We start from the raw sequence: 26,142 nt of genomic DNA, 5'->3' as shown, positions 1-26,142 counted from the left end.
ATATATATAAATATATACATAAACCGATGAATATACTGTAAATTGTTTCCTTTTTTGCTCTGTTTTCCTCTGTACATAGGTTTGCATATTTTATAGGACTTTTACTTCTATCTACAAGGACTGGATAAAGTACTTTAAATACTTTAAAAAAAAAAATATATGAATGAAAACATGATAATGCTCATTAAAACCAGGTACAAAAAAATTAATTGAAAAAAAAAATAAAAATAGTCGCTAGGATACGGTACAAACTGTAGGACCTGACCAAGGCATTTATCCAGAATACAGTCAGGGAGAGCATTGACCTCAGTTAGAGCTTAGACACACATTGATTTTATAAAAAAAAAAAAAATACTTTAATGGGTTCTATTCATTTATCTATTTGTTTAGATATTTATTTATAAGTCATGTCTGAGATGATATGCATGCTTTCATGGCATTATTTTTCTATGAGTTGGTACGTGACCAAATAGTTTTTATATGACATGCAGGGGCCGCTGCTGTGGTCCACAGATGATCATTGTTCCTGTCTGCAGGACCATGCCTTCAGCACTTCTTTGACGACGGAGAAAAATGCTCCCAAATGACCAAGTGATGTCAAAAGACAGATTTTAATCATTTATTTATTTATTTATTTATTTATTTGTGTTTATTTATTTGTGCCGTTTGATTCAAGATCTGAGCTCTACTATTGCCACTGATCTGTAAGTGCTTCTTTGTTTCACTACATCTCTGAGTATTCAGAAAACTCTAGATTCAACAACTTCGAAGACTGATTTTACGATTACCTGTGGCAGACCAACTATTCACAACGATGCAGTACGACACTAAAGCCTTATGTATATTTGTAATTATCAATTCATATTGTTCTGTTTAAAAAAAAAAGAAGAAAAAAAGACGCTTTGTTAAGATTGTTTAAAAAAAAAAAAATTGGTGGATACTCTTTAATTTTGAGTAATTCGCTACCATTCTTAAACAAACAAGGTCAAATAAAAGGGATAACTTCATTAAACAACTGTTCAATCAGACATGGATTCACAACAGAAGATATGCCTTGAACTATAAGTTGCTGCTAATATGTAATGAGATAATGTATCATTTATTGATCACTTGCTAGCATAGTTTTTAAATCATCAGTAACCTCATCTTATCTTCCCCATCCTGCTTTGTATTGTTTGACAGAGCTCTGATCTTGTTCAACTGATGCGTTCTATCAAGAACAAAATTCAATGAAAACTGCACTATTTCATCAAAACAAAATTGAGTTTCTATCATTTTATTTTTTTTCCCCCTTGGTGATGTTATCTGTGATTTTATTTCTAAAGCTCAGTAGTGTTGCTAGAATCACAGTTTACTTCATGTGGTTTTCAAAGTATTCTGGAAATCGATTTCCCAATTTCAGCACATATGGAGGGTGGGGATATGAATGTTGCATATTAAGCTTTGCCAGGTTCCTGATGAGCTAAGCTTCTGACTGGGCAGTGCGCTTTAGGCTCCCGCCCCCGTCTCTCCAGACTGCACCATTCTCTGGTCCCCTGGACTCTTCTTTTGTAATTTTAAATGAATGATGCGTCTCAGCTTAGCCCAATAATAAAGCACAGTCTAGAATAAAGTGTCACGTGTTGCGTCATAATTACTCACTATACAAGGTTACCCCTGGTTGTGGTTTGTGGTATACACTTCCCTGAAGTTCTATCACTTATTCATAATACATTTTAGATTCACAACGCCAACTCTATCTTAAGATTTACACTCCCTTGCCAGTTCATTAGGTACAATGGTGAAAACAAAACCATTCTAATATAACAGTCCTGCACTAAATCTCATCTTCACGAAGGTCATGTTATTCAGCATTAATTTAAACTAACAGAAAGAGCTGTTGATGTGTTTTGAAGTTCTATTGAATTGTAATGTGTTTAATTCAATCCAGCTTAACAGCACCACAAACTCCATCCGCCCAAAATGATCATACAGATGAATTACTAGTTTTTCCGATGCTGTTTCAACATAAACTGAACGTTAGAACAGTCATGAAGCTAAGATTTAGTGCTTGACCGTTGGATTAGATGCATTTGTTTTTACTACCTAGTATTTTGGCGAGTGCAGATTTATGCTGTCTTCAGAGAAAATCGACACAGCTCAATGTCAAAGTTTTCCTGGAGGGGCAACATAAGATATCAATCACAAACCAGAAGGAGAACTCTTCTGAATAAATAAGCATTTATTTGAATTAAAAATCACAGTATAACAAGAGTACAATCTACAACATCACACTCTGATTTTAGAAATGAAAAAAACAAAAAAAACAAAGGTTAAGACCAGGTTAATGAATATCTCTGGGTTCTCTTCTTTGTCAGCAAATGAAGAAAATATCTTCCAGTATTTGGCTTTCTTCCAGGTCCTGCTGAGTGCTCTGAGGATGAGACCCGCCGGGGGTGAGCCAGGTTCGACCCACTGATTTGGGGGCAGCGAGGACCGACCTATGCTGAGATGTTTTGGTTCTTCGAGTAGCTGGCTTGCATCGCTCTGGTGCAGGGACAGGACTAAAGATATCCAATAACTCAACCACAGAAAGGTCCAACCTGAAAAAAGTTAAAGTTGGGTTTTTTTTGCGTGTGTTTTGATTAATCTTAGTTGCTTTTCCCATATTTGACATCAGCTTATTACAAAGGTTGAACTAACAAAGGCTATGTCTATAATGGAGAATCCAGTGGAGAGGCAATGCTGTAAATGAGCACCCTCGAGCCGTTTCATTGTGGCAGCAAAGGCCGCCATTCACACTACGTGCCCTCAAATTTAAGCAGAGAAAGTGCAAGCTAAGGGACCAACACCAGACAAGAACAAGAATAAAGACTACTTGCAGCACCTGAAGATATTTGTCATTCACCTTTCACTTGTTAACACAGACGATATGAAAGCAAAACTCTCTTCCAAGTGTTAACAAAATCTTTTCTTGCCGAACTGCCTACTGAACCCCAACAAGCAGCATTAACAAGCCAAAACCACTGGGGCGTCCTGGCAGAAAAACACAGTTTCTTGCAGGTGTGAGGAAAAAAATGGGGGAGAGAACCCAGTGCTTTCTCCCCTGGAATAGAAATGAGGGAATGTGCAGTGAAATAAATAAACCAAAACGGGGGAGATTAAGCTAATAGAGATTCAATCCCTCAGTCTGGCTGGCTTGATAAATTATTCAGTGTATACACAGTCGAACGACGGCCATTCCAGATACAAAACATGAATTCTTTAAAGCACGCTCGACTGATGTTGCTAACATAATTCTCTGCTCGTTTAAAGCTGCATCGATTTGCATGGCACGGCTCTGCGCACAGCTCTCCCAGGTAAGGCCTATCTCTGGGATGTACTTGTTGATATGCATGTGGGTGGTCAGCAGACAGACACACGCTTCCAATCAGGGCGCATTTGTGTTCCACCACACGTAACTACGGACCTTGATATGTCATGTATTCAAACTAACTCGAGGCAGCGCATATCAGAAGCTGAAAAGCTTTAAAACGCCATATTTTGCTTTAACGACCTGAACTCATGCATACACATGTTTGAGTGTGAGGCAGGGAAAGTGAATGAGGTTTAAGACAACCATGGGATGAAAACTAATGAAAAAAAAGAGACAGAAACTCGAGTAAGTCAATTTTTTTCCCCTTATTTGACTGCCTGCCTGTCAACACCGAAGGAGAAACGGAGAAGGAGACAGTGAGCACAATTGAGAGTGTGTGTCTGCTTGTGAAAGAAAGACTGGAAATGAGTGCTGCTTTGTGGATAGAGGGATAGGAAGGCAGAGGGGGGGATGTGGGGGAGGGACTTTGGCTGGGCTGCCTCACTCGAAATGTGAGAATTTGCATTTTTATTTGTTGATTTATTTAACGGACAGGGCTCTCAAACAGCCATCCATCAACAAACGACATGTTGGTAATGAATAATGCATCACTTACCGGCGGTCACAATCTATAACAAGGGTAGTGTGGGGGGCACGGTTTGGGCAGGGATGGGGGACGGGGGATGGGGGGGGGGGGTATGGCAGTGGGTGGGGCGAGGCAGGGGTGGTGGCATAGAGATTGCACGAGGGCCACAGAGAAGAATGCAAATAGACTTTCAGAGGAGTATACGGTGTGACACAAGACTTCATTCCCTGGCTCCAGTTTGCGTGAAGTAAAGTTGTGAATTGCTGCTAGATATTAATATCGCCCTAGGGAGCCCTGGCAGATCTATTTTACTGCTACATGTATAAAGAGAAAATGCATGGACAGCAGTCGCAGCAACACGGGTTTCTGTCATTGTCTGGCCCTGGTGTGTTGGGTCATTTTGAGAGCATCTGGAGACACGGCGCTGCCAACATTACAGAACCTCAATTTGTCACCACAACAATATTCTTATTAGAATCATCCTTAGGCAGAGTAACAAAGTCAACTCTGTTGACAATATTTCACCTTGATGTGGGACTACTCAGAAACAGTACATAAATACTACCAGAACCGAATCGTTTCAGTATAATGAACTAGTTGGGCTTCGTTCACCCGGTGCACCAATACTGTGTGTGTCTTTTCAAGCGCTGCAACCCCAGATAGAAATTTCCACAAAACTCCTCTGCATACGCTTCCCACCACTCATAACTTTCGCTGCCTATTTGGCTCCTCTCTTTCATTAAAGATAGCCGTCTCGCCCCGGCGCCCCTTTTCATTTGCAGTCCAAACAGTAAGATAAAAAACCTATAATGGCCACTGCGTATATCCCGCATGTCAATTTCCCAACCAATCAATAACAGGCGGGCTATGGCAGGAAGGATGGCGATGAGATGGGCGGGGTGCGTTGGAACCGTCTCATTACTAACGAGCATAGGATTCATGAAAGGATTAAGAAGGTCCCTTAATGTTAACCCCAGCTTGGTTTTTGCAATTTGCACATCAAGACTGAATTGGTTAAGATTAGACGGCCACGAGGGGCATGCTGTTGCCGAAAGAAAGAGAAGGCTTCAGGTAGCATGCCAAATGTTACAGTAGTAGACTTTTCATTTAATCTAGCTTACAGTGTTGTTTCTGGATCTTTGATACAGACTGACAGCAGGTTTTCCCATTTTGTTTAAATATTAGACGAAGCATTCAACGATTGTAAGTGATCCATCCTTTAAACAACATTTGATGTAGTTCTTTTCGTGATACATGCTGCAATAAAATATTTCTAGAAATAACTGATGTGGGCACTGATGACTCATCTTTCTAATAAAAAAAAATGTGAAAAAAATATATATATATATTTAACACAACACCTAAATAACACGATGCTAACACTCTGACAAGATATCTGGTGAGCTGAGGAACACAACGTACAGTTTTGCCTTTACCTCTTTCACTATTTTACTATAGTTTATATTTTCTAAGTTTTTATCAGCAGTGAATTTTGAACACCAGCAAAGAAAAAGACATATGTCTAATCCGAATCAGTGAATTACCAAAGGATTATAATTGTCTAAAGAGATGGATATGAACATATGAAAGGCAAGTGAGCAGCAGACTTCCTCATTACTGACAGTCAAAAAAAAAAAAAAAAAACACTGTGTAGCTAACAGTCCAACAGTTTTAATAGGCTTTGGAGGTAAAAAAAAAACAACAAAACACGGATGGTAATAAGATCCGATACCCCGGGTCCCCTGCTGGAATTAATGGGCATCTGCCAGAGCTCACAGTTCAACTTGGACCACACAGTGTTTTGATTAAGAGCGAATCATCTGATGTTATAAACTTTGAGCTGTTTTGGAGACCTGTACTTCAAAACAAGGAGCGGCCTTACAGCTTCTGTATCTCCCAACAATGATCACATTTACAAAAGGGAAGAGGAAATTGTGACATTAAAATGTTTAGGAATGCAAATTGCTTCAGTATTTAATTTCATTCATTTTCAAGCCAGCACCACCGAAAAAAGTCCTTAAACAGTGGAATGAAATTGCACACGTACGCACAGTAAGATGACACACAGTCAGGTTAATTAACATTCCACGTATAGTCTCCTTTCCTTTTTAGCAAAGCCTGACACTCAGTAATTCATTTCCGTCCTCAAAACTCCTCTCCCTCCTTACATCTTTCTCAACATTTCCACTGCTATCCATCTGGACCCGCTCTAACTTTCCTCGCTTTGCATTTTTCACTTTATCCAATGCTCTCACCCTCAAACACACTTTTAACATCTCTCCCTCACTCTTGCTTTCTCTGTCTCATTACTGTGGCAGAGAGAGAAGGGAGGGCAGCGTGTGCATCCAGAAGTCTGTTCAATTACACCTGCTGCAGGATCCCTGCTAGGCCGACTAATGGAACGCAGCATGTCTCCTGACAGGCTGGCCGCAGCACTAGCTAGCCCAGTAAAAAGCTTCATTTAGCTTCTCACAGCTCGAAAACTTAGATACACTAAGAAACGTCATCATTTAGCCACTAACACTGCAGCAAAGTCCAATAAAAGCTTCAAGATATTCATTTTATTCTTGTATTCGATATGTGTTGCAATTATGTTACTATTCGCGGGGAATGAGGAAAAACAACAATTGTTGATCAGAGGTCAGCGAAAACTATTTAAAAAAGCAAACGATCTCCCCAGTGTCCCACACATGACTTTTGTCTTCACCTAAACTTTCTTATAGCAGAAAACTCAGAAATTCAAACCAGCACAGAGTCACATATTTCTACTGCATCATTCAGGAGATTAACTGACTCTTATTACCAGGAAGCCACACAGGCTGTTCTTCTGAGAACTAATACTACTAGATTATCCACTTTGTTTGCAATAGTCCTACTTTTTATCCAGCATAATAAATTGTACAGACCTCATAAAGCTCTGTGGAGACTCAGTGAAATTAAAAACTATTAGAGTAAATGGTAAATGTTTATTAAATGGTTCATTGGTGCTAAGTGAGAATGTGTTACCTGGCCTCGGGGGTCTTTTGGATTGCAGAGACTGATGTGGGCTTACTCGGGCTTGCAAGGGACCTTGTTGGAGATGTGGCCATGTCCCTGCTAGACCGTACTACGGGATCTGTCGTTACAGTGCAGGAAACATAGTTTTAAAAAATAGTTTACATGCATATGAAAGTGCTATTAAATATGATATGTTATGAGCTGAGTTGTTCCTCTATGTGTAACATCTCACTGAAAATACAAGCTTACCGTTGCCCAGAGGAGCAGGTGTTCTTTGTGAGTGTTTTTCATGTAAGCTCCGTCCTGCAGGATGTGCCTCTGCATCTTCACACACACTGTAGATCACAGACACATATTAAGATGGCTTTCATGTGTGTGACTAGTGTATGTGTATATTTAGGTTTACGGTGTGTGAAAGAAAGTCTGTGTGTATCTGACTAAAGCAGTTGCAGTTTGAGAGTCTGTCTTTCTCTCAACCAGAGTTTACCTGGAGGGTAAATTTTGGTGTGAAGGACCCTCTGGCTCTGGACCTCCATTTCTAATGCTTGAGGTGCTGAGCTGTGCTTGAGTAGCTTGAAATCTAACAAAAATACAGGAAAAGAAAAAGAGAGGTTCTACTAGTCTGCAAAGATGTGCAACACGATGGAAAAAAGGACTCTGGTCATGGACAGGTACTTAGATCTACACAAGAAGTAACTGCAATCAGCTCTGTTACCTAACATTTAAAAATATGATTTACTTCTCTCAGGCCTCTGTATCCTACCTGCTGTAATCAAGACGTGATTGGTGTAGCTGCTGATTCTGTCTGTTGAGCCTCTCCTCCTGCTCCACCAGCCGGGCCTGCAGCTTCTCTCTCTCCAACTCCAACTGCATCTTCTGCAGCAGCAGCTGGTGCCTCTTCTCCTCCCAGTCCTCATGACCCAGATGAGGCCGGATCAGGGCTTCCTTAGCCTCCGAGCTCATAATATTCCTACTGCGGAGCCTGTGTGTAAATGCATGATCCATGCTTAATATTCATACTTAAAATTCTCTTTGTTTGCTTCTTTCACAAAAAGTCAAGGAAAATGATGTAGTCGTGGGGGATGATGGATTATGACGGTATGGACTACTACTGTACCTTTCACACTCTTCTTGGTTAAAGATGTCATAGTGGCCTTTCACTAGACGGGACCCGTTGTCACTTCTCCATTGTTGTATTCCATAATCTGTGTCATGATTGCTACCTTTGCAGTGATCACACGCGTGGCATGAGTGTGGCTCCCTGCACTCCCTTTTCTGGCTCATATGCTCTTTGATCTGCCCACTGATTGAACTTAACTCACTAACATAGGGAAAAGATTCAGGATTTCTGCAGGTTTGTACAGTTCCTCTTCCTCCGTCACCACTCCTGTGCATGTGAGGTTGTTGTGCTCCTGTAGCAGCATGGCTGAGGTATGAGCCATCAAAGAGTGAGCCATTAGCTCTGCTTGTAGATATCCTGCTGGGGGCTTCCTCGCTACTGAGCACCTGGACAGAGAACAAAGAGGACAATGAATGCATTTTGGCCAATTTTGGAAGCCTCTGAAAGTTTTTCAGCCAACAACATTAGACCGCCCCATAAAACTTTAATTTAGGGCAGGACTACAAACTGAAATGTACCAATACTGAATTAGTCCTTGCTTACCAGTCTAATTTTCTCATGTTGCTATGTGCTATAAAAGCTCCCCTTGCTGGCAAGAGCTGTTTCACAAGAGCTTAGGTTTCACTTACACTTTATGCGGGTTGCTACAACCCAGAGCATCTTTTTTTGGTCTATTTCCATGTTTTAGCATGTAACTACTACAGTGATTGCATACTGAGCTCCAAGTGCAACTGAAGCACAAGTTATATCAACAGCAACACCTGAACACATTGTACTCTAATGTTTTCACAACAGAGCTTGTATAGACATGAGACTAGCTGGGCTTCTGAGCAGCACAAATGCAAAACCTCCCATTAAAACTGTAAACTCGCCAGTGGATTAAGAGCGCAATTTACAATTGAGCATAAACTGCAGGTAAGCCAAGGTTACGGACATTATGAGATAAACATATGGAGGAAAGTCCATCTTACAGTTTACTTGGGAAAGAGACTGTGACTAATTTGCTGCAGGTCAGAGAGCAGAGAAACACACATTATTCAGAGCCACTGCGGGACAATGAGGTTAGCCAAGTCATCTGTTCTTACAAAGACTGAAGCCAGACAGGTGTCTTCGTTTCTAAAGTGTCACCTTGACAGAGTTTTCACTATTTTGTTGCCATGTTTAACAAGTGACTGAAGTGTACTATAGTGATTTGGCAATAAGATCATGTACTGTTGCATGTGTTTCCTAAGGATAATTTTTGTGTCTCAGCACACGGCACATGAGAACCAGGGCTCTCTGTGAGTATGGCTTCCATAGGAGCAGAGCCATCATCGTTACCAAGTATTTTCCACTGCACATGCACTAATAACAACAGTAACTGCATCTACAACTTATCACACACTCATTCCATCCTATACCTTACATGGCTGTGGGATGGTGGCTGGCTGAGCTGGGCAATGGACTGGTTGAGCTTTGCCTGTTGCTGAGAAAGGTATTGTTGGTAGAGCTGAAGCAGCTCCTGGCACTCTCTGTATTGCTGCTGCAGGCCTGAGGGATCGAGTGTTAAGTAACTAACAAAATAAAACAACAACTAAAATAAAACAATACAACACTTTGGGTTGTGACACACCAAGCCGACAGTTGGCCGCTGGCCAATCTAGAGTCATCAGTGAGCATCTGTGGCCCTGGTTTTTTGTAGTGTGCCACATACTGCTGGCACGAGTTGGACCCCTGTCTGCGGGTTTTGAGCCAGCTGAACATGGTGAATCAGCAGAGCAGCCCGTCAGTGAAAGACATCGCTCTGACTGGCTGTTCAGCTTAGCAAACCAATGCATGAGAAGAGAAATGGAAGTGACAATAGCAAGCAAGAAGAGGCCAAACACACATAAGACTTGTGCCATTTTTCATCTTCATCTTATCTGAACATTCCATTACACAAATATTTTCACAAAGTCTTTTATCTGCCATACTAGCTCTTCTGGTCCCCGTTTCTATGTCAAATACAGACTACTGCCACCTGCAGGTATGAAGACTTTTTCCCTTTCATGTAGGCATAGAATGTAGATACCAGCTGGCTGTAGGCCATAGTGATGTGGTGTGTTCAAGTGCAAAATTTTGTCTGCCTTTGACACTGATAGTTCTTTGATGGTCTCATAGCCGCTTTCCGAGATTCATCTAAGAAAAAGTGAAATTGTGTGGCTGAAACTTTATGTAATAAACTAAAATGGACCTACATATTCTGAAGGTTTAAACCAATGGGTAGCTCTATTGCAAAGGTACACTTGTACAGCGCAGCCATTTTAGTAAGGAACGGGATCTCCTGTGAAACCTCACTTGAACAACGAAAGATGCTGCATTTAGATTGTCAGTCTAAATTAAAACTTTTTTTTTTTTCAGCAATCAACTACACAATGGAAGAGAAAAGTAGAGAGAGAGAGAGAACAGCAAAGCTGAAATCAGTGAGGGAGAAGAATCCAGCAAAATCAAAGTTGTTGTTGTGGCACAGTGCTTTCACCATCTGGGTCGGGCCAAGCTGTGTTGAGCTGAGCTCGGCAGTGCCACGCCAGGCTATCTGCCAGACAGAGACCTGGCAGCCACAAGAAAACTAATCTGGAGCGGGACCACTGCTGCGCCTCAGGAGCCCACTAATGACAGTGGCAGCACCACACCACACCAGCACATGCAAAGATAATGAGCATGAGAATGGAGAGACTACACACAGACACGCTCGCACACATTCAATAATCAACCTCAGTCTGACTTTCTAGTACACACAAAAACAGCAAGACATGAGAGCGTGAACTCCCCACCTGCACAGTAAACAGCCCACACACAAACACTACAATAAAGCAAGCAGTACACACACACTCCCACCCAAGCTGACCATAAAGTGTGTTCCTCCAGGCCATATCTTTTTATGATGGTGGCCCTGCTCCCCCAGCTGATGAGTTTCTCAGCATCCATTTGAAAAAAAGCCCTCCTTTTAAGAGAAAATCAAAGTTCAAAGTAGAGTCTTATTGAAGAAATAGTTGGCAGAACACTCCATAAGAAAACACTTTGGTTGTTAGAAGACTTCAATCAGGCTGTGGAAATGAAACAGGGGGAAAGAGAAGAGAGCCGGGATGACTTTGAATTGAGGACTAGACACCAGACAAATGCAATGCAGCAGCTTCCATAAACACTGGGAAAATGTGAAGAGACACTTTGATTGAACCCTTCGTCTAACTAAAGCTGCTCCACAGCTGCACTCTTGTCCACAGAAGTAGTTTTTCATATGGAAAACGTAAGGACATCACAAGGACATCACATCATGTAAACCTGTGCTGGGAGGTCTATTTATGCAGCATGAATACAGCTCTTAAAGGGAAGATACTGAATATGCTTACACAGCTATGCCTAATCTCAATGCAAGATAGCAAATTCACATAGAACATATTTCTTCACAATTTCTTGTGCCGAAAACAACATATATACATACATAGTACAGCACACTGGATTCAAAGCCCCAGTACAAATGAGATATGCTCGGGACAACATACAATCCAATACACACAAATAAAGTCTTCTGTGGTATGGAACCTACCAGTATACAGGATCTTAGCGTTCCAATACATAAATAAAGGTAACGTGTATTAATGTGTTGACAGGGTAGCGCAGTCCCTGGACAGCAAGTGCTAGGCAATCTGAACCGAATGGAGCAACACTGATAAGATTCCACCTCTCAGCCCGTCGCTACTCTAAACATGCTTCCTCCACAGCCTTGGACATCAGCCAATGGGGGCCAAGCACTCGGCAAGCCCCTGGTTTACATCAGAGCTGGAAAGTGCCAACAGTGACTTACTCCTCCCCTCTGCTCCAAAAATACTCAGAATCAAGGGCTTGGGTTGAAGCGGCATCAGACGGGGCCTGTCAAAATGATTCACTTCCCTGTCAGACCGCGGCTCAAATGAAATAATGAAATCCACTTCAAGGTGGAACAAATTTGCACAGGAGGGGGGAATATTTTAAAGCCTGCTTTAGCGCACGGTGCCAAACAGATTGAGCCTGAGCAGGAATGAGAGAGGAACGGGGGTGGAGACTGATGTGTGAATCTGTGTGAGCGTATGAATGCGTGCGGGGGAAAAATGGCGGGGAATTAATGGAAGAAGACGGTTTACATAACAGCTTCAATACTACTGAATATGGAGAAGAGAGTCACACCATAAAAGTATAAATAACACCAGCTAACAACTATTTTGAAAGAGGCAGTAAATTTCCAAGAGTAAACATTAAGAGAACCATTATCATCAAAAACATTCTGCAATCTGTATGATTCAGTGATCACAACTTAAAAGTAACACTAGTTTTGAGGGAAGTTGCATCTTGAATGAATCATTAGACAAGACATCAGTTTAATCTTCTGTTTGAAGAAAGAATTACTCACAAAAAAGTTCTCAGCTGAAATATCAAACCAGTGGCAAGCACTTAAATGAAAAGACAGTGAACTAAGATTGAGATAAGTTTGTGATTCATCACACCGCACAGAGCAAATTATTTAAACCACTACACTACAATCCAAGAATAAAAGGTAAGATAAAAAAACACCAAGACAAGAGGATGACAACACCCACAAAGTTGGGAAAATAATGATTTTCACAAAGCAAGCTTCTGATGTGTGCTTATCACAAAAACCACCCTTGATAGAAGCAGATTCCCACATTGTAAATGTCATACTCCCAAAACTTGCAAAATGGATTTTGCTCTGGCATTCCTCTATCGCAAAGACATTAGCATTTTGGTAGTGGCATGTAACTATGCGCCTCAGGATTGCCTCCAATTGTTTAAAGTCAATAAGGTGTTATTAGCTGTAGCACCTGCTGTGCCTTGTTCTGATACATACCACAGTATACCATGTTAGTAACGCCACTTTGACTTCTGCTGATTCCAGCATACCCTGCAGTACAAAAAGACATCCTTCATATCTCAAAACAAAAATTCGGTCCTGTGTGCCAGTCAGTTCCAAATGTCAGCTGAACATCCCAAATATCAAGGCTACTTTTCCCTCTCATCCTATGTGGCTTGGGGCTAAGGTATAACCCTACATTCTTTATGCTTCTGACAACCCTGAAACTTGGTTAGATAAGATAAGCAGAGGCGTAATGGAATTAAACTTGACAAGACGCTCATTCAATGTGTTTGCCTTTGGTGTCTCCTTAACCTTTCGGAGAAGTGCCGGAACCTTCTGCCTGAGAAGAGCCTTCATGACTCTTGCACACACTTTAAAAGACTACGTTATCCCCCCTGAGGTGCTTGGATCCGAACACTTTTTCCTCTCAAATACCTTTTTAATGGAGTTTAGAAGTTTGGTGTAAATGCCAAGTCTCCAAGCCAAAATGCCTTTAATTGAGTTGTGCTTTCCTAATTTTCCCCGCCGCCGTTGCCAATCATGCAATTTACCAGCCGGGTCAATTACTCTCCATATTTCGCAGTGTTTTTAACCTAAATTGACTGCTGGCCAGGCTCTGGTTTGACCTGAGTAGAATTGTTATGAAGACAGTAGGTGGGAGGTAGCATTATAACTCCTGAAGAATCGGCTGATGACCCATCTGATCACATTCTGTAAAAGGACGGAGATATATCTTATACTCAACATTAAACAGTCAGAGAGAGACCCGTGACACGTGAACACACACCTATAGCCAGACAGAAAGAGAGGAGGACAACAAGTCGCGTCGACCCCCACTGCCAGAAATAAGGAAACAAATAAAACCCTTACCCGATACATAGATAGATAGATAGATAGATAGATAGATAGATAAACAAAAATAAGGTAGACAGATGATAGATTAAATAAACAAAAATAAGTAGATGGATGGTATCGATAAAGACAGATGGATGAATAAATAAACAAAGGTAAATAAGTAGATAGATAGACACAGTACATAGAGAATGAATGGGAAATTATTTCAGTTTTCTTAAAATGGATGGGCCAGGTATGTCCGCTGATGCTTATCAAGAGGCACGGGAAATGGTCTTTCAGAAGCTGAGAAAGATCCACTGTAGCAACAAAAGATGCACATTTTGTTGATAAAACCACTGCAAATAGTTGTAAGTAATTGTATCTGTAATTTGTGAGATATTGTATAAAGTTGTTGTAATTGTTGGAGAGAAAAATATTGTAAAAGAGTGTTCTAAAGTATTGTTATTAAATATGATTCCTGTTTGCTAACTGTCAACCTGTTCGGCCTGCCACCACCGCATGCACGTCCCCCTCCCCCGAAGCCATAAACCCAGGGGAAACACTGCAAGGTGAAAGCAAAAATCGTTGTCTTCTCAGCATATATCAAAATTTGGATGATTTAGATCAGAAATTGATCTCTACACAACAGCTGATAAGCTACGAGCACTTGCAAAAGACAACTTCAGCAGGCATCAAATCGTTTAAATGCAGCTGCTCCATTTCTCTGCCTTTTGTAATAGATTGAGGGGCCTCGCCAAACGGCTGCAAGTACCCCGTACCTAGGACAACACTCCCCTCTACAGACTTCATTTTAGAATAGCACATACAGCAATAGAACCACAAATGGTGTGGTCTAGTCTTATTTTCTATATACACAGTATTTTAACAACCCCTGGTTTGTCTGAAACTGGGCTAATTAGTGAAAACACTTAAACCTTTCAGGGCTACTCAGCGAAATTTCCACTAAATATTTTTTTCCACTTTTTTAAAGAATCTTTAAAAAGCAGTGCTCAGTTTTCATGAAAGTTTTGCTTACAAGACTTGAGCATTCTGGCATAACTTCTTTACAACATTCATACCTCAGCGTTACCTCAGAATTAGAAAGAAATCTCAGGTTTTTACAAACTACAGCATTTTACCATAGCTCGAGCACATCAAGGCACCACAATGTGACCAACAGCAAATAACTCCATTAAACATTTATTTTTATTTTTTTTAAAAAGCCACGCTGGACAGCATTCATTCACTGTCTAATCATAAACCAGTACACCACATTAACAGCCCCATTATTCCAACAAAAAAATTGAATAACAGACTGCAAAAAGTAAAATCTAACTCAGTGCAGTGTTTTCAATACTATATTTTGAAAGGATACTCTCCCGCTCCTGTGCTATGACCAGGTTCTGTTGCTCCAGCTGCTGGATCTTGCGTTCAAAATTTCCCTGTTCGTCTTTCAGACGCTGCACTGACTCTTCTTTCTCCTCGCTCACTCTGTAGGAACAGGAAATGACATTGTTAAAGGAATGAGCACAAAGGAATGAGAACATACAGGAGTGCAGGGTCACTTTACAGAGTTCAGTGGCATATGCATTTGGTTACCTGGCTAGCTCTTCAATGAGGTTTGCAATGCGGCGTTTATCTTCAGGACAGAGGTCCTTCAAACAGACGTCGCTCTTAGCTCTGCTGGTGTCAGACGTTACCTAGGTGGAAAAAAGTTAACAGGCATAATGACTTCTTAAAAGAGAGTAGTAGTGAAATACTGTCAACCTTAGTCATCCATGTGGAGAAAAGCAAAGTCTATACAAAATGCTGGTATACCTGCAATAAAGGGAGCGAGGGGCCAGAGTGTGGGGAAACAATGTGGTCTGCAGTCATCACAGTACTGTGATGGATGTTTTCCTTTGTATAAGAATCGCAATCGCTTTGGGAGTGGTCCTGTTTTTTGCTTCTTGACTTCTGCACCGACTGACTTTTGCCGTTAGATATACGTTTTATTCCCATCCTTGTGCCTCTTTTATTGGATGCACTGGTGCTGCTGGGTCCCAAATTGAAAGGGGCCTTCACCTCTCGGTCAACCCCTGTGCCAGAGTAAGGGGAAAACACAATCAGAGGAAGCCAGTGGACATGAAATGCATTAAATTCTTTCACAGAAACGCTCCAAGCAATGTCAAATACTCACCAGGAACAAACACCAAAGGCTGCTCCTCATCAGACACTGTGTGAAGACGACAAAGAGAGGAAAAGCACTTTAGTTAACGTCGCGTTAAAGTGTAACTAGACTTGGTCAAGCATGTGTTTCCAAACGCTGTCCATTTCCTAAAACAACAAACAGTATCTTACGTTGAATTAGCAGGAAATCAGAGTTAGCTTTCTACTGCGGATGGTCTTTGCTATGTTGATATGAGCAGCATTACGATCGGCTAATATTAATAGAAAACACTGATATTGTTACACCTAAGTCTTTATATAAAGTATCTGACGCTGGACGTAACATAAAAGAGGTGGTTAGTTAACTAATATTTTAACTACATGTAGTTAGCTAAGAAGCTCTCTCACTTCCTCAGCTGTTGTAACTTTTCAGTAGTCACACAGAAGTAGCATCTGTGAGACCCTTTCTAAAGTTTAACATCTATCTTTAAGACACTGACGGATGGGAACTGGGCAATAAGTGTAATGTAGTCCAGTGAAAGTAGACATACCGCCGTTCATCCAAAATATCCCCGAATTTGCACTTCTTTTGGTTGCTGCCGCCATATTGAATCAACCGCCACCACTCCCAGGGAGCCAAGCGTTGCTAAGGAATTAAAGCCCCGCCTTTCTTTTACAACCAAACACGCAATTGGCTGAGCTGTAGAAAGCTTGCTTTCTATTGGCTTAAATATGTGTCAGTTTTACGTCAAACCTGCTCTCGTCGCTTCCTGTGCGTATGTTGCCAACTGAGCTATCGGGAGCAAGGAGAACGATGCGATGCAGATGGTGTATTCAGGGTTTCTTACAAATTTGTAAGCGCAATTATCCAAATGGAAGAAACAAAGGAGAGCTTAGCGTTCAAAGGTGTCGCTGAGAGACTGACACTTGGCATTACTCGTATACTTGGTGTGTATCATGGCATTCGCAGTGAAACTAGCAACTAACATCAAGGTTGGCTAGCAAATGAATGCATTTTAATAAATGTCATGAATTTGTCTATGTTGGGCCAGAGAACATGCCTGGTGTGGTCGATGTGCGCTTTGCAGAGAGGGAGCCTGCAGAGAAGAGGAGCCTGCTGTCATGGGAACAGGTGAAGAAAAAAAAAAAAAAACTAAATCTTCCAAATAGAATATGTCAAATCGTGTTCTTTCAGTGCACCCTAAATCTGCTTTATCCTTTCCCAGAAAAACACATGTATTTTACCAGAGGACCTGCGAGACTTCTATCTGACAACTGATGGATTCACACTAACATGGAGCGTTAAACTAGACAGTAGGTGTCTTCCTATAATCTGCCTGTAATAATATCAATCTTCCAAGAATAGTCTACATTTATTCAAAACATATTAAAATAATGTGATGTTGTTTAATTGTGTGTGTGTCTTTCAGATGAGTGTGTTCCTTTAGGATGCATGACTGTTAACAGCGTGGCCAGGCTGTGCCCGCTGCTCCAACCGGTGTCACTCTTCTCTCTCCCCAATGCGCCATCACTGGTCGACTTGGACTGGGAGGAAAGCAGCAGAGAAAGTGGTAAAATTCACCTGTCAGATCCTCGCTAGGCCCTAACTCAACAATTACAGCATGTCAAGTTCAATTATGTCTGTTTGTGTGTGCTCTCTTGTGCAGAAAGCATGCTAATGAATGAGCTGTTGATTGGCCAGTAAATGTTTATTCAAGATTCATTAATGCTATCTGTCAGGTTTGGACCAGGCGCCCGCTGCACCTCATTTTGACTCCCGGAGCCGAATCTTCGAGCTGGACTCCTGCAGTGGCAATGGCAAAGTGTGTCTAGTCTACAAAAACTGCACGCCAGGTGATCTGTTTGCATATTTTACCTTCTCATTAATTCCTAATGCACTAATGTTAACCTAAAAAATAGGAATGAATGTCAAAATTTCATCATTTAGATCTTTGTTTTTTCCAGGCGTGGTAGCCCAGCAGAGTGAAATCTGGTTCCTAGACCGTTCACTGGGCTGGCATTTTCTCACGGCAACCTTTACCTCTTACTACAGACTGATGATAACCCACCTGGGTCTGCCAGAGTGGCAGTATGCTTTCACCCCATACGGCCCAAGCCCCCAGTCTAAGGTAGCAGATGGTTAATGAGTCTTTCAAAGTGGTAATAGTTAGTAAGAGTATTAAACACTCAAATTGTTATAGGTATATAAATACATTTTATTCTGCATGTTCCCTTTATATTATACAGCAATTGTGGCAGATTTAACATTTTAACAACATTTTAACACTGAGGTATGAGACACTCACAAAGATGTCAACATCTGGGACATTGCATACTTTTGTGCTCCATTCATCACCACTCCTTTTCTTTACACCTATAAAGGATATTTCAATAGTTTGAATTTGGTAAAGGAGGAAATTTTATATATGTATGTATATATGATTTTAAACTATCTCTGTCCTTGGTCTTTCTGCAGCAGTGGGCATCTCTCTACCAGCCCCTGACCTTCAGCTGTGAGCCCAGCCTAGCAGATCCTGCTGGAGATTCATATATCAACAAGCTGGATCCTACCAAGGCCTTCAAAGGCAAAGCTAAGCCGCCAGCCCCAAAGAAGAAGCAGTTGGCACAGTGCAGCTCAGGGGTCGCCGCCAAGGGCCAAGGCAACACAGGAAGACACAGTGGAGCAAAGCGGTGAGAAGGTTCCCATTCAAGAAAGACATTTCTGTGAGCTTTACTGTCTCCATATGACCATGGCTCAGAAAACACCTATAAGCAACTGGTACGTTAGCAATATCACTGAAAGTTGTGCAAGACTATGTTGCATGTCTATAGCTGAGATGGTACCTATTTGATACAGGTAATGTGAAATGTACGCTATGTTTCCAACACTGATCACATTTTGAGACCATAATTGCACCATCTCCACCTCAGGCTTAGATAGTTTAAAGATAGTTAGATAGTTTAGATAGTTTAAAATATCACTTGATTAGTTTGCCAATACTGATAATACAGTCATTTTATTTACCTTTTGCTGCTAAATATTCATTGAATGACCAGCAACAGATTTAGTACTCACAGTCATTTGATACACTGTTCACTAGTGACACCTCCTGGTAAACAGAATTTAAAACAGCCAAGTCCTATAATGTAATTGTACTGCTGTGGTAACACAAATAATACTGACATTTCAAAAAAGAACATTATCAGTTTATGACTGCAGTTATTTTCCATGTGCTTGTAATTTCTTTGAATGCATTATACAACAAAGAATCGTATGAATAAAGACCGAGCAAAGCATCTTTATTTGTCTTTATCTATCTGTTGCTCTAGGTGGCACAAGTGGTGTCCTACCTGATGAAATCTGAAGAATTCAGTTTTTGGTCCAAGCTTTCTGGAGTTGGAGGAGACACATATTAATGTTTTGCCATTAGGTTGCTGTGCAGCTGATTGGTGGAAAGACAAATGTGTGTATTATCTTTGGTTGTGCTGCTGCTCTCTTACTTTTTTTTTTTCTCTTAGTTTTTACATTAACCTTAAGTCAGTGGTTCCCAAAGTGGGAGCAAGGAGCTATTGCGGGTGGGGGGCAGAAAGGCAGTTGAATGAGGCTTGCTTGAGCACTGCTATCATACCGTGTAGAGGTTTGTAAGAGGGTTCTCAGCTAAATGTACAGCAGAGGGTGAGTCTTCCATCAACTTAATACACAACTTCCGAAGCAAAGACAAGAAAATATGACTGGGCATAGTGTGTTGTGTGTCTACAAATATTAGCTTTTGACAGTCAAGCTGAACAAGTTAAGACGCCACTTGGAGACAGCGCATCCAGATAATAAGGACAAGCCAATAGATTTCTTCAGGGGGAAAAAAAATATATAAACTGTTGTGCACAACAAAACTGCTTTATAAAAGCTGCGTCTGTCTTCAAATGCTCAGCTTGCCCCATATAAAGTTTCCTATAGGGTTGCTCAGTGTAAAAACCACATACTGTAGCAGAGGAATGAATACTTCCCTCTGCTATTGATATGGTCTCAGCAATGGGTGATGAAGCAACAGCAAGCAATTCCTCTATCAAACTATACCATCACGAGGCTCATGTGTGATCTCAGATTCAGATTCTGTCAGAGGACATAGAGGAACAGCTTAATGACAAGTTACGAGAAAGATGCCGCTTTGCTCTACAGATGGATGAAGCGACCGACAGCAACAAATATATCTATTTTGACAAATATCTGTGTCAAACTAGGGTGGGTGGGGGGCAATATATTTGCTTTTTTACAATTGGGGGGACTTGCAGAAAAGCTTCAGGAACCACTGCCTTAAGTGGGCCCCTCTTGATTGTTAAATGAATCTGCTATTGCCTCAGTGTTATAAAACACAACATCTAAGCCGGCAAGTGTGTTTTTGTTCACCTTTCATTCATGAAACGGCTCAAGTTTTGTTTAAACCTTGCAGCGCTACAGATCCATCAGTATGCCTATTCCTCCAATAACACTTACTCTGAATGAAATTAGTGTGAAATTAATGTGATAGCCTGATCATTTTAGATGTAAAAGCCCATATTTGAGTCAGTCTCCCTTTTTGTAAAAGTGCAGCTGTCCTTATCCGATCAATAAGTCCTGGTCCTTTTCGTCACCATGGAATGTTTCAACAAATGTCCACACAGCTCTACGTGCGCTGAGTTGTTTGCAGAGTCAGGGGTTGTCACACACATACATTGGAAGAGATGTTTTGCTCTTTCTCCAGCGGGAACAACTCCTCCTCCACCAGCTCCCCACCTTGTTCAGAGCGGGGTGGGTGGTGAAGCTCCACAAAGGCCTTGTATAGCCCTGCTCCTAGCACTCCTCCAATAGGAGGGGCGACTAGAGGCACCCACCACCACCCATTTCCACACCTACGCAGATAAGGGCAGACAACCACAAATTGATTAAATAAACTGGACTATCGAAGAGCAAACAAAGATTTCCAGTGCAGTTAATTATTAACAGAGATGCGATGCCCCTGACTAACCCTTAGTTAAAGTGACATGTGGCAGAAGTGAACTCTTCACAAAAAAACAATACATCCTTCCTGTATACCTGAAAACATCAGAACCCCAGCCTGCTATGGCGGTGAAGACCCTGGGTGCGATGTCTCTGGTCGGGTTGATAGCGTAGCCGCTGTTGCTGCCCAGAGAAATGCCAATGAGCAGCACCAGGAGGCCCACTGCGACAGGCTCGCTGCCCGCTGCGGCCGGTTTGTTTTTCTGGTCAGACAGAGCCATCAGGCCCAGCAGTAGCATCCCTGTGCCAAACACCTGGCGCACATACGCAGCACAAACATCAATATAGAAACAAGATAGCTGGGTGTGAAACAGTACAACAAAGACTAAAAGGGTTAGTGCAGAATCTGTGAGATGCTAGTGATTTTTAGTTGTAATCCTTTAATCCAATTTCATGGCTACCTGGTCAACAAATCCACCCATCAAGGAAAGGTACGGTGCAGGATAGGTGGCAAAGATGCCAGCTGTGGCCTTTGCACCAGTTACTGTTAGGTTTCCTCCACAATAGTCATAAATGGCCTCTGTAAATGAAAGCATTGACAAGGCAGATTATCACAGATGTGGAAATGCAAGCATTCACTGCCAGTTGTGTTTGATGTACAGTAGCGTGTCCTCACCATAGTAGACGGCATAAATTGTCGCTGCTGCAAGAAATGAGCCCAACAGCTGCGCAAAAACATACAGGGGTAGCATCTTCCACGCAAGGCGTCCAAACACGCACATTGTGAATGACACTGCTCCGTTCATGTGAGCTCCTGATAGAATAATAAATAAAAAAAACATAAGTAACATGGCTGATAGGCCATAAATGGCAAGCCTTTTTTTAAAGAATTTGTTAGGGTCTGCTTTCATACCCGAGACCTTCCCTCCGACATGAACCCCCATAGCAACACTCAGTCCAAAGCCCAGGTTGATGCTGAGGTACTCCCCGAATGCTCCCTGTCCAGTCACTACCTGAGCCACAGACCCCAGGCCGAAAACCTGAACACAAAGAGGACCCACAACTGACAAGCACACCCATTAATGATGATTACAGCCAATTCAGGGAAAGCCTATCAACACTAGATATGAACAATAATAAATCTGTTTACGGACTGAGCTGTGCCAAGACATTTTATTTTCCGGGAAGTGTTTTGTTTGAAATAACTGTGACCCTGCATTAACAGGAATAAAAGAAGCCAAAGTCAAGCATTTTCTTGCTTTCACTGAACTGTTAGCTGTGAAAACAGATGGAAAGAAAAAAGCTGACACTGAATAGCGGAACCTTTTCATGAGCAAACAGGAAAAGTGTGCTTCCTCCTTCGAAACCCATTTGCGTTAAAGCTGGTTTCCCAATTGCAAACAAAGTTCAAGACTATAAAATAGAAAAATTCCCCTGTGTGTGTGCTCACATGTTTATCTACATGTCGTGCTCTAAGTATAGGGTTTATTGTAACAGCTGACAAATAACATGTGACTTCTGCAACCTTCCCCATGTGGCCCACTGACTGACCATTCATCTAATAACACTGGATTTCCTGGTTCACCCACTAGCACCCACCAATCGGCACTCTGCCATGTGACTGTGTGACACGCTTGTGGGTGCGTGCATTTGTGGGTGGCGGCAGGTCATCGGGGTAAAGAGCATGACATTAATAATTAATGGTATATGGTTGTTACAGATAAGAATAAAGCAATGTCCAAAACCAAATAAATAAAAGTAAAGTTGTGAAACAAATGATGGAAGTAAGAGGCATTTTGGGCAACTTGGAAGTACAAATTATGACATCAAGCAGTGTGAAAGCATCCAGATATCTTTTGTAATGAAGCTTCTCTTACCATCATGACATAAGTGCAAAGAGATTCAGCGAGTCCCACGCGAACAAGTTCATTCTTTAGCCAAACTCTGGGTGCCGTTACATTAACTCCCCTCCGCTGAGAGACCCCTAGTTCTACTGACTGCGCCAAGTCCTTCATTTCTTCTTCTTCTCTCTTTTGCGCTCTTCCTTTTGACAGGTTTCTTTTTTCAGTGAGCCAAAATTAAAGATCTGCTCCGGCTCCCTTTATGAAGTGTCTCCCATGTCACACAGTAGTCCAAAACAAGTGTGGTAGTGACTATTCCTTCCTCTCCTCCAGCTACTCACTTTCTCATTTTGTGTGTGTCCACAATTTGTCCCCTCCCCCCCTGCTGGACATGCTCAAAGACACTCACAGTCAGACACATTGTCCAATAGCTTTGCAATGTGAGAGCACTTGACCAATGAAGAAAAGGCTTTAGAAAAAGTCAACCTGCTCTGCTACTCATACCCCAGTTGCTTCTGTACTAAGGCTAAAGTAATGATGAGCTCAAAAAGACAAATACGTTTCTGTAAAATGACACCATTACATGTTAAATGAGCGTCTGTTTTCTCACAGAGATTGTTTAATAGTTAATTCTTTTCTGTTTTTCAGTCTATTTTGGCTTCTGCTCCATATTGTTTGTACATGTCCTGCAGCATTTTTACCATCCCCTCTGCACTGCTACCCTGTTGAAACAATTTCATTTTGAATACTGAGCTCATAGGACAGTGGAGGGGGGAAAAACAAGAGACAGAATTGATTAAAAGGAGGGCTCCAAAGTCACACATTATCTGGACTTCATGACAGAAATTTAGAAAGTCCACAAATGCTTATCCCATCTAAACACTGAAAAAATACAAAGGGATTTACATTGCAATAAAAAGTCTCTAGGTGGCAGTAAAAGCTGATGAATACCTAGAAACAAAACAAGAACATTTATCTGTCATCTGTTTTTCTTATAGACTGACAGGATGAGGTCTTGACATGCAGGGGGTCTTGCCCAGGGACACTTCGGCATGTGGACAGGAAGAGCCTTGGATCGAACCCACAACCCAGCTGCACTTGGACATTAGGAATAATATTAGTATTAGTATTTTTTCATTTGGGACACCTCATACATTTAGTGATGTAGCACGCTGACTTTGCATGCTATATTTACATATTTGGTATCACTGGATTAAGCACAACCCCATCTTTCCAACAAGCCATCATATGTGTTTCTGTGACAATCCCTCACAAAGCAACAACAAAGTAAATGTGAACATTCTGCATAGATATTCTTTTTTTGTATGTCCGCTTATTTTAGGCAAGTGTTCATAGGGCTCTATATGTTACACACATCAAGATATTCACATCCAGTTTTTTCTAATAGGTAAAGCAACTTCCTGATCACAATTACGTCAAGTTTCAAAGCTGTCAGAGCTTGTGTTATTAATCTACATAAGTTTATATGTCTTAACTCCCATACGGCCAGGCTATATTTTTGTTCTTTTTTAGTTTTGGGGTGTATAACAATATGTATCAATTTAACAATGTTTGCAGTAAAATATTTTAACCTAAGAACCCATTTCATATATGGGAGACCTTAGAGATGAGGAAAAACATTGTTAGGTTTTGTTCTACCTCCGGGAGGGGTATCTCAAATTTTTGGGGGCATTGTCACTAGCCTATAAGTCCAATACCTGAAAACTAATCACATTAAAGGACTTTGTGAAAAGAAATGTTTTGAGGTGCTTTTTGAACATGGGCAGGGACGGGGCAGAGCGAACATGGAGTGGTAGAGTGTTCCAGAGTGTGGGAGCATTGACAGAGAAAGCTCTGTCCCCAAAAGTCCGCAACCTGGTCCGGGGGATGGCCAGCAGGTTCTTAAAACAATTGTGTTTACAGTGATGTTCTGTCTTGGTCTCATCAGATCATAACACATTTTTCCACCTGGTTCTGGATATACTGTATGTTTTAGTAAATTTAAGCCGGGGTTGGATGTTTGTTTTTTTTTTGTTTGTTTTTTTTGGTAAGAAGAGGCCTGCTTTTTGTCACCCTGCCTCATAACCCAGAGTGATGAAGAACAGAGAGGTGATTGTTGCATGAAGGGATAAATCAGTCCTTGCTAGATGTAGCCACTTTGATGTTGTGGTACACCCCCTGAAAGCCTCTCTGCCCAGTTCTCCCATTGTAATCTCATCAACTTTAGAGGGATGTCTTGTTCTTGACAATTTTACTGTTGAGCCATTTTCTGGAAGATGTCTTGTCTGTGTTCTATGCTTTATCCAACTCATTTGAATCATTTTAACCCTTATATTGTGTTAGGGTCAAATTTGACCTGTTTACCATAAACTATGTAAAAAGTACAATTTCCTTCTTTTTATTGGAACAAGGTTTCAAGATATCCCCAGGAATAGCTATTTTAACACAACAACAGAATTTTTCACCATTTTTGTAAATTCTGAAAACCTCAAAAAAGAAAGTGACATCTATGGTGTGTTATAGGTGAAGTATGACCCGCCAAGAATATTGGTAGTTGTACGCATCCATCATAAAAAAGTTGTAGGTTGCTGTGCAGATTAAATTTGGCTCAATTTACACTCCCCCCATCCCATCTCATGCCATCACCTTCCCATTCCACTGCACCAGTCTACCCTTGGGGCGCCTAATCCCTTGGCAACACAACTTTTCTCGCATGTGACTTGAGCATCTTTGGGGACAAAGATGCTCAAAGAGAGGTTTTCAAATAAAAAAAGCGGCATTTCATCCCCCACTCCACAAACTGATAGTGAAGATGGAAACCAAACGGACATTGAGGAAGATGTGTCTGACAATGAGGATGATGTTGAGTATGATCATGAAGAAGAACACAAATCTGATGAAGAGTAGGGATGACTTAGATGCTCTAAGAGAGGTCTTCAAATCAAAACATTTCATGGTCATCAATCCCTTATGATCCGCAAAGCAGAGCATCAACTGAGAACATCATCAGAATGACCATTGGGCCTATACCAGATACGCTGTGTCACATGTTCAAGACATCAAGACAACATTTGAGCTGTTTATACCACCGTATGTTGAGAACATCTTGCTTGAGATGAAGAACATTGAAGGGAGAAGGGTGTTGTGCACATCTGGGTGGGAAACGTCAAACACACCTGGATGCTTACATGGGGCAGTTGCTTCTCTGTTTGGACTTTGCATGTTCTCGCCGTGTTTGTGTGATACTCACAAAATAAATGTTTTTGTGGATATATGATTATTGTTTTATTTACTCTGAGAGTCACTTTTTTAGTTTATTGCAATTGTATTATTTTACTATAGTCTGTCTAATTCAGGATAAGAAGTCACACAGAGAAACACACAATTACATGCTGTTGCGTGGAATGGACACTGGGTGGCAGCACTCACCGGCAGCGTCA

General features: G+C 41.3%; 3 protein-coding genes across 4 annotated transcripts; 1 reads left to right on the top strand and 2 right to left on the bottom strand.

Annotated features, from left to right (window-relative positions):
- Positions 1 to 1,646: 1,646 nt before the first annotated feature.
- Positions 1,647 to 16,528, bottom strand: kiaa1328 (KIAA1328 ortholog). 2 transcript variants are annotated; one of them, XM_084542849.1, is made up of 12 exons: positions 16,438 to 16,528; positions 15,918 to 15,953; positions 15,557 to 15,816; positions 15,338 to 15,438; positions 15,114 to 15,229; positions 9,443 to 9,567; positions 8,035 to 8,423; positions 7,681 to 7,899; positions 7,405 to 7,497; positions 7,167 to 7,252; positions 6,927 to 7,035; positions 1,647 to 2,582 (listed from the first exon to the last, which is right to left on the bottom strand). In XM_084542849.1, the coding sequence occupies exons 1-12, from the start codon at positions 16,490 to 16,492 to the stop codon at positions 2,354 to 2,356; spliced, it is 1,818 nt and encodes a 605-aa protein (XP_084398975.1). In that variant the 5' UTR covers positions 16,493 to 16,528; the 3' UTR covers positions 1,647 to 2,353. The 2 variants fall into 2 exon arrangements, with proteins under 2 accessions (XP_084398975.1, XP_084398974.1); XM_084542848.1 differs by having other exon boundaries at positions 16,079 to 16,451.
- Positions 16,529 to 16,683: 155 nt separating this feature from the next.
- tpgs2 (tubulin polyglutamylase complex subunit 2) lies at positions 16,684 to 19,716 on the top strand. Its single transcript, XM_084543984.1, has 8 exons — positions 16,684 to 16,834; positions 16,939 to 17,018; positions 17,113 to 17,200; positions 17,317 to 17,457; positions 17,627 to 17,740; positions 17,852 to 18,015; positions 18,363 to 18,577; positions 19,217 to 19,716. Exons 1-8 carry the CDS (start codon positions 16,759 to 16,761, stop codon positions 19,239 to 19,241), a joined length of 903 nt encoding a protein of 300 aa, XP_084400110.1. The 5' UTR covers positions 16,684 to 16,758; the 3' UTR covers positions 19,242 to 19,716.
- An 867-nt stretch (positions 19,717 to 20,583) lies between these two features.
- On the bottom strand, positions 20,584 to 23,098 carry aqp7 (aquaporin 7; the record flags this gene model as incomplete). The annotated part of the gene is made up of 6 exons (XM_084543808.1): positions 22,739 to 23,098; positions 21,775 to 21,901; positions 21,538 to 21,675; positions 21,323 to 21,441; positions 20,958 to 21,175; positions 20,584 to 20,773 (listed from the first exon to the last, which is right to left on the bottom strand). Exons 1-6 carry the CDS (start codon positions 22,874 to 22,876, stop codon positions 20,584 to 20,586), a joined length of 930 nt encoding a protein of 309 aa, XP_084399934.1. The 5' UTR covers positions 22,877 to 23,098.
- Between the last annotated feature and the right edge of the window lie 3,044 nt (positions 23,099 to 26,142).

This window comes from Chelon labrosus (assembly GCF_963514085.1).
Source record: "Chelon labrosus genome assembly, chromosome: 4".
NCBI lineage: Eukaryota > Metazoa > Chordata > Actinopteri > Mugiliformes > Mugilidae > Chelon > Chelon labrosus.
Note: the sequence above shows the minus strand (reverse complement) of the source record. Positions and strands in the feature narration are given on the sequence as shown.

What these genes read in the sequence shown, in the direction of transcription:
- kiaa1328 (XM_084542849.1), bottom strand. Translation starts at nt 16,492, where the DNA reads ATGGCGGCAGCAACCAAAAGAAGTGCAAATTCGGGGATATTTTGGATG. An exon ending in CACCAAAATTTACCCTCCAG is followed by an intron (nt 7,253 to 7,404) that starts GTAAACTCTGGT and finishes TGTGATCTACAG; the next exon opens with TGTGTGTGAAGATGCAGAGG. An exon ending in CAAAAGACCCCCGAGGCCAG is followed by an intron (nt 2,583 to 6,926) that starts GTAACACATTCT and finishes AACTTTTTTCAG; the next exon opens with GTTGGACCTTTCTGTGGTTG.
- tpgs2 (XM_084543984.1), top strand. Translation starts at nt 16,759, where the DNA reads ATGGAAGAAACAAAGGAGAGCTTAGCGTTCAAAGGTGTCGCTGAGAGA. An exon ending in CTACAAAAACTGCACGCCAG is followed by an intron (nt 17,741 to 17,851) that starts GTGATCTGTTTG and finishes TGTTTTTTCCAG; the next exon opens with GCGTGGTAGCCCAGCAGAGT. An exon ending in AGACACAGTGGAGCAAAGCG is followed by an intron (nt 18,578 to 19,216) that starts GTGAGAAGGTTC and finishes CTGTTGCTCTAG; the next exon opens with GTGGCACAAGTGGTGTCCTA.